This window comes from Hipposideros armiger, unplaced genomic scaffold, assembly GCF_001890085.2.
Source record: "Hipposideros armiger isolate ML-2016 unplaced genomic scaffold, ASM189008v1 scaffold_131, whole genome shotgun sequence".
Classification (NCBI taxonomy): domain Eukaryota; kingdom Metazoa; phylum Chordata; class Mammalia; order Chiroptera; family Hipposideridae; genus Hipposideros; species Hipposideros armiger.
In genome coordinates, this window is record NW_017731481.1 from 3,428,635 (window position 1) to 3,437,210 (window position 8,576).

The 8,576-nt window shown below is 37.0% G+C and overlaps 1 protein-coding gene across 1 annotated transcript in view; it reads left to right on the forward strand.

Annotated features, from left to right (window-relative positions):
• Window positions 1–8,576, forward strand: part of PSD3 (pleckstrin and Sec7 domain containing 3) — a 426,096-nt gene that overhangs the window by 200,234 nt on the left and 217,286 nt on the right. The window contains exon 9 of the mRNA XM_019649264.1: window positions 2,203–2,348. Coding sequence (XP_019504809.1) covers window positions 2,203–2,348 — 146 coding nt within the window. The remainder of the gene's footprint in view (window positions 1–2,202; window positions 2,349–8,576) is intronic.

The window sequence follows — 8,576 nt, forward strand, 5'->3', positions numbered from 1 at the left end:
TAATCTAAACAGCAAATTCATTAAGGCTGTAAAATTAAAGTTGAATATACAGGATCAATTGTATTTCTATACTAGCAATGAACAGTATGAAATTGAAATTTATTTACAATAGTGTCAGAAATACTAGATGCTTAAGAATAAATTTAACAAAATAAGGTCAAGACATTAACATTAAAACTGCAAAACATTGTTGAAAGAAACAAGTGGAAAATTATCCCATGGTCTTGGGTTGAAACACTTAATGTCAAGAGGCGGACTCTCCAAAGTGGTGTTCACATTCATCACACTCACCGTCTAAATCCCAGCTGACTATTCCCCCCACCCCCAGAAATTGATAAACTCATCCTGAAGTTCATGTGGAAATGCAAAAGGCTCAGAACAGCCACCTTAAAGCACCTTGTTTGATCTGATACACTTGATAAATATTGGGAAAATTGAGATACTGTCTTCTTCAATATAATGTCATGAAACAGTCTTTTTCAATATGATCTTTTGAAATAGTATTTTTCACTAGAGTTCCTTGCTGTACTTTAAATGAATTTTCATCAAAACTTAGGACTACAGATTTAGCTATTCAAATTATGGGAAATATCTGCCCAATCCATTAATTGGCAAAACCAGTTCTCGTTGTTAAAACACTTGTCCATCTTGCATGTAAAGTCTGACTATGCCCTTTTTACTGATAGAAGAGACAAGGTTTTAAACAATTATTTAGTACTTTCACTGTAATTAATTAGACAGCATGGGACAAATTGTAAAGTAGAAGTGCAGTTGTGAAAGAAGTGGAAGTGATTGCTTTTAAGACACATGGATGTATATGTTCTCAGGCAGATCTGTATTTTTGAAGTTAAGTTTCTGTATACATACTTCCTTAAAACCATCCATGGTTTTGCATTCCTTCTAATGTCTTTTATCTTCAGGAATATACTGTTCCAGCCTGAAGACTACTGTTCTACCCTCCTCTTAGTCTTTTATGAATAAAATAGCCTTTCAGAGCATACATTTTCTTCGTATGTGTACTGTGTACAGGAATATTAATATGTCGGTACACTTCAGGTTCACTTGGACCACATTTTGCCAGAGACCCCATGCCTGTGCCACTTGTTTGTGTCCTCCAGCCCTCTCTCCTGCACTCATGACCGATTTCTCTTGGTGCCCAGATTGAACCTGAGAATCCTCCACAACTGGCAGCTTTTGCCAGTTGATTGGAGCTGGCATAGAAGGTGATTCTCTGTCATAGAGGTTTTATTAGTTTTCTCAATCAGCCTATTTGTATCTTTTCTCTGTTTGTAGTTTAGATTTTCTAATTACATTTCTTTTATTAATGTGATTTTCTTTGGTTAAACTGATTATCCTTGAATCAGCTTGGAAACATGTTTGGAGACAATTGTCCGTGGGGCTCTCGCTTTTCTGTTCGTTTTGTGAACAGACGCTTTGATTGCCTTTGTTCTGGCCTATCTTTTAAAGATTATTTCTATAGTGAGGAGCTTTGCAAGATATGACTTCAGAGCGATGGGTACGTTTTCTTATAGCCTTGGACGATAAGAGCTCATTTCTCCCTTTAGAGCAAAGGGGTGGACATGCTTACTGCCCATTATAAATATTCCGGTTCCCAAAGCTCAGGGGTCCTTTCCTGTACCACAACCCACTGCAGGTGGAGGAGTCAGCTGGCCCTCCTCAGGTTGCTCTCTGAGAATTGGGACTCGGAACTGGAGCAAGAAAATGCTGATATTCTGGCTACTCCTCTTGTTGTGAAAATTCCTGCACTTCTGACCCAGGAGTCTTCCTACTTCTGCCAGGATTCATGAGATTGTGACAAAAATTAGGTGACAATCTCAGATCTTTCACAATTCTTGAAAATATGTAAGAAATACAAATACAAAGGCAAATAAATACCTATGAGAGTTCACTTAAGAAATGTCATGTCTGTCCATGTTTTTCATTAAAAACTACATTATATGTGAGTATTATTTACATAAATATAGCATAGATTTTTTTTCTTAGGTTAAAATAAAGCTTTGGCATAAATTTGCTATTTATTTTAATGACAGTTTTAAAAGCATAATACGCCATCTGTTTTTCTTATGCATATAAATTTGTATTATATGTATTTATGTATATATACACATATATTGGGGTGTATGTGTGTATTCATGGTTTGAAAATCCAAATCAATCTTGCTTTACTTAATTACATTTTTAGGAATTCATCTTAATTCTGTATATGTCATTTTGATGTATTATTTGCCTCTATTCCAGAATATTGGAAAGAAGATGACCTGCCAAGAGTTCATTGCAAACCTCCAAGGGGTAAATGAAGGTGGTGATTTCTCTAAGGATCTACTGAAAGTAAGCATTGAAATATTGGTTTTTAAAATATGCTTATGTTTATATTTTCTTATGCACATATTTCTATCCAAAAGAGGCTAAGGGTCACTTAAGTATTTTATTTTTTGTTTTGGTTTTATTGATGTTTTGACTGAGTCCTTGATGCATCAGACTACAAAGTACCCTTCAATTAATATCCCTAAAAGTCCACATTGTAACCAATAATACTGAGATGATAAGTAGATTTGGAACAATTGGTGACACAAATAGTTGGTGGGCAGTTTTTGATTTATTTGTAAGCAGGCTGTCACAATTTGAGAAAGGTCACAAAGGCAGTTCAGTATGGAAACAGAAAGGCATTTACAGACCACACTGGAAGCAGCTCTGACTGTATTCCGTCCCTGGTCACAGAGCCACTCCAGTTGTCTCTGGAAATAGATTAAATTAAATATCAGTAATTGTAGAATGCTTGAATTATTTTCACTCGCCTTTGTTGTTTTTTTTGTTTTTTTACTGGTAACAGTATGTTTCCCCCATCATCAGATTGTTTTTAAGGAGACAACAAAATCACCTTTGGAATTCATAACAATCTGTGATAGTATAAATGAGATGTGCATTTGATCAAATACAAAATAGTGATTGAAAATGGATGTGAAAATATTTTTCAGAAGTTCAGGATAAGATATGTCTATTGAGAATGTGATTTTTACAGATTTCTACTTGTTTCTAGCACTCTTTTTAAAAAATTTGTACACATGTGGATTTCCTTTAAAATTGGTTCCTTTGAATGAATTTGCTAAGCAAGGTGACACTTTTGAATCATGCCATCATATGGAAATGTACCAGTTAAAAGATAAGTTCTTTATTCTGTTTTATGTGACTTTTAAACTATGTAAAATACAGAGTTCTGTAAGATTTGGAAAGACATATATACTGTGGAAAATGAAAGAAGTTCTAAAAATGTGATGAGAGTCTGTCTTCCTGACATTAATTGCAGCTTGTTAAAAATTACATTATGAACAAAGCAGGAAGAAAAGTGGGAAGGTATTTTTTCTTGAGATATAATTGACATACAGCATTATATTAGTTTCAGGAGTACAACATAACAATTCAATATGTGTATATATTGCAAAATGATCATCACAATAAGTCTAGTTAACATCCATTAGCATGCAGTTATAGAATTTTGTTTTTTCTTGTGGTGAGAACTTTTAAGATTTACTGTCTTAGCGACTTTGAAATATGCAATACAGTATTATTAACTATACTCATTGTGCTGTACATTACATCCTCAGGACTTATTTATTTCATAACTCGAAATTTGTACCTTTGACTTCCTTTACCCATTTTGCCCCCTCTCCACCCTGTGCCACTGGCCACCACCAATCTGTCAAGGAAGGTATTTTTAAGTTGCTTCTTTATAGAACAAACGCTGCCATTTCTGAAGCTACCATTGCAAATTGGAATGAGCAATAAAAGGTGTTGAGTTGTGACATGATAAATATGCTCTGTACATTCATAGAAGCTATACTCTCGATACAGGTTATTCAGTCTGTTTTCAGTCTAGTGGTATTAGCATGGAAAATAATGTAGTCTTTCTAAGAGGATTTGTGAGGCTTTTATCAAAGCTATGTCAGAAATGAAAATTGACAGGACATTTTTCATGGTGAAGCTTTTAGATTTTAGTGGTAGGCCTATGGTAGCATGCATGACTGGGGGTAAATTATTGGGCAGCTTTAGGGCATGTTTGATGGAGCTGTCGGAAACCAGATGTACTCACTGTACAGTCCAGTGGCTACTGTTCACCTTGGGTAAACATATGTTCTTTGATTTACTCTGCCAAGAATTTGTTAGGTGATTTGTTGCAGTTGTACAATTGAGATCATGTTCACAAGCCTCGGGGGGGAAAACTATGTATTATCTTATTCTTTATTTACTGTGGGAAGATGACAGTGAAATGGCACTGAAAATGACAGTGGCGTTCGGTCTGGAAATTGTCAAGTAAAATATTGATTTCCTTTCACAGCAAACCCCAGCCACTCAGCCACCCAAGATGAGTTATTCATTTCTGTAAGAATCTGGGTTTTACTGTAAATTTCAGCAAGAAAAGGTTTTCTTTAAGCCACTTTTGTTTTGTTTCACTCTTCTATGTAGCTGTTTCTTTTTCCTTCCCTTCCATCCTCCTTCTTTCCCTCCCTTTCTTCCTCTCTGTTTCTGTATTTCTTTCTCCCTTCCCTTATGTTTTCTTTGGTTTCCTTTTTGTCTCTTCTCTCACTGTCTCTCTTTATCGCTATCTCTTGATTCCCTGATGAGATTAATTATTGGGTAGACTATTAATTTGAATTTGGGGGGAAAATGTGATTATACACATACCACATAGACAGATACACAGAAATGTTTGGTATCATCTTACAGGTTCTGGGTAACCCCTTTCTCCCTTCTTCTATCCCCCCTCCATCTGAAAAAATTATAGGCTTGTATAATATTAGGTTTAATTTATGAGATAAGGTGCTTAATGTTACATGGATTGAACTGAGGCTTTTATTGTTACATATTGACCTTATTACTTTCAGATTTCTTTGCACTGGAATTTGACTTATGCTGGCTGGCTGTTCACTGGGGTTGTGTGGTCAGTAATATTTATTGAAGAGCCACTGTGTTCACCACGTGTTTTGGACTTAGAGAACCCAGTGGGGCCCCTGTCCTCAGAAATCACAAACTACCGAAAAGGATGGTTCTTGCTTCTTAAAATAGACAGTTATTCCATATTAAAATAAAAGTATACACTGAATTTTGCTTGTTCTCATAACCAGAAATGGTTGTGAGAAAAATAGACCTTAACATACGTAAATGTACGAAAAATGAGAAACTTGTTTCAAGCCTTTAATTCAGAGACTTCAGTTATTGTTTTGCTATAAACTTGCCTTAGACTACATTGAAGGGATAGGTGATACATTGAGCCCTCTTTTATAATTTATAATTCCACTGCAGTTTCCCTTTTCACTCAAATGACCTCAACAGTTTCCCTTTTCACTCAAATTCACTCAAATATGCGTGCTTTGTCCACATAAGAATGTTTTCCCCACAAGTTGCTTAAAGTATACGTTATAGATATCTACAGTATAAGGTGGAATAAGTTGGATTGCAAGGACAGCCAGAAATGGAATGTTATTTAGGTTCTTGAAACCTGAGGTCTGCCTGGGAGGATGTGATGTCTGAGACAGGCCTTTGAAGTATAGGCACAATTTCAGTAGAAGACGTATGTTGATTTTTATTGAGGTTATTATTTCATTTCGTCTCCCACCCACACACACTGATGTGCTCTCTTTCTCATAAGACCCCTCCCTATTATCTCACCAAATCAAGACAGTAATTCATTCAGTAAAATATGCCAAACCATCTGGCATGTTTTATAGCTCTACAAGGGCCTCCCCATCCAGCATTTGGATGTGGTTGCCTTCAGGCATCATTTGGGACAAGGTGGAAAAGAAGGGGAAAAGGGAGGTTCTGCTTTTGGTTATGAGACATTTGATAAGACATTCCTAAGACTCTCTAGTAGTAATACACTTAAGGGCATGGATAGAGAGGGATGGGAATGTAAAACGTGGACCAATTCTGGATTGGAGGCTGAACTTTGAGAAAGATGGGTGATGGTGATCATGGATTTGGGAGCTGTACTGACTGGGTTCTAATCCCAGCTCCCCTCTCTTATTAGCTGGCAGATTATGAGCAAATTCTTTTAAACTTTGTCTCTTGATTTCCTCATCTGCGAAATGGGAGATTTTATTATTCCCTACCCCATCTGTTTTTTAAAATAATTATAACTTTTCATTTTTAATATTATTTTATTTTTCACCTAGCTCAAATGTACTGGAAAGGCATTCTACCCCTTCCTGAAGGTATTTGGACCTAAGATGTTTTACAACTCGTAGGGCCAGGTGGGATTAGTGCCTATAAACAAGACCTCTATTCCCCATCCCTTTTTAGCCTAAGCATACACATTATCTTGCTCTTTAAAAGATGCCATCTGAGACCTTGACCTTGAGCATTTCCTCCTTTTGTGGTAATATTTTTAATCCTCCTCATGTATGGCTTTCCGAAGACTTCCTGGGTTCTAAAGAATAGCCATAAAAATCCCCCACAAGAGGCATTTGTTCTATAAAGTCCGTCTTAATACTGTGTAGACACCTGAAAATGAGCCTTGGTTTACCCCTATATTTTCTTTGCCTTTTTACCTTGTTAATAACAGTCTCCTTCTCCTGGGCCTATCCCTCTTGCCACATACTTGGTGTTGGGTGAGAGTGGAAATACTAAGGAGAGTTTGGTCTTAATCTAATCTTGGACCCTTGAAGAACCTTTGAGGAAGCAAATTGGCTCTTGTACTCTTTAAAGACCCCATGAAAATCCTGGGTTATGAATGGAGTTGTGACTTATTTGAAGTGACTAAAATTCCCTGGGGAAGAAGCAGCATTTCTAGATGTCTACCTGCTCTCCTGTGTTTTCTGCAGATAGAGAGTCTGAGGTCAGAAGGCTCAGGACAAGGGATGGTTGGTATCTCAGCCTTTCCTCAGCAGTTTTTGTAGACTCTTGACTGTGTTAGCCTGGGGATCTCTTCCACCAAGTCTTATCAGGGGCACATACCAAGGAACTCGAGTGAGAGTGTTGGCATGTCATCATATCCATGTTTCTGACACTATGTAGAATAATTTTAAAAGATTTTCCTGAATGTTCCTCTATCTCATGTTCAAAATAAAGCACCTTGTTCTGTTGAATTCCTGTTGCCTAAGTTTTACCTCTTCTGAGTTTCCTATGAGCTTCTAGCCTTGGTTTAAACAGAAAAGCTACATTTTTAAATCTTCAGTCCAGTCTGCTTTCCATTTCTAACTCTAGTGGTAGATAATCTTTTCATTTCTTATTCCATAGAGAGAGACTCAGGGACTTCAGTTAATGGTCACCAGTTATTTAACTATTTAGAGGGGAAATAGCCATTTCAAAATATAATTACATGAAAGAAGGGAAGGAGCAATATGAAATAAGAGAAAAAGAGCCAGCGAAAAGTGGCCTAGGAACATATAGGGCAGAAAGTCAATTATTGGCTGCACAATAATTTCATTCTGAGGAGACATCTAGACTGAAGAGTTTGACAAGGAATATGAAACCCTAATTATTTACTATCCCGATTTTCTTTCTTTCTTTCTTTCTTTTTTTTTTTTTTAAAGATTTTTACTGGGGAATTGGAGGACGGGAACAAGTTGCTGTCCTTTTGTTCTTCAGTCTAGTTGTGGAGGACGTCGCTTCACTGGCCCATGTTGATATTATCATTGCGCTCTTCCCGGGTGAGGCAGTTGCTCGCCTGCCATTGGACGGCCACTCACGGAGGCTCACAGTGGCTCACAGCAGCTCACGATAGCTCACTCCCGCTGCCGGCCAGCCCACTGTAGCCTACACAGTCGCCGGCAACTCACGGCAGCCCAGCTCCAGGTCGAGCAGTTGTTCACCATCTTAGCTGTAGAGGGCGCAGCATCACTGACCCTCATGTGGGATCTGAACAGGGTCCCTGCTGTTCAGAGTTGGAGTCCTAAGCCAGCTACTAACCAACATGCCACTTGACCAGCCCTATCCCAATTTTCTTATTGCTACCTACTATTTGGTATTCAACTAATGTTCTCCTTAGTACTTTTATCCTAGTCATAGTTAGGTCTTTAATTTTTTTTCTTGAGCAACAGTTGAATTCAGTAGTTGCCAAAGGGAATAAGAAAAAAAAAATACTAGCTAAAAACAAACAAAAAAATCCCCTCCTATTTAATAATGTTTGTATCATCTTATGATGGAGAGGACAGAAACAACAAAACAAAACACCCAAGTCTTTCAAAATGTTTCTAATGTAACTAAAAAACAAAACCGAATGCAATATGCAGAGTATTTTAAAACATGCTTCTTCCTAAATCTGTGTAAGTACACAAGTAGCTTGAAGCATAATTGTAGTTACAAGACAGTTTCACTGGAACTCCTTAAAAAGGAAGGTAAATAAATCTTGCTTGGACAAGTCAGTAACATGGCATCCTTTCAGGCTTATGATTAGACATTTGACTTTAGAATATTCTTCAGAAATTTGATTTTTATTTATTTTTTTGGTAGAAATTGCTTGCTTCTATCTTCCTTTACGTGGGAATTTATTAACTATGAAATTAGCTTGCTGTCGAGGGAAGAACAAAAGTTTTTTCATTCTCTCAGGTTTGGAGAGAGAGA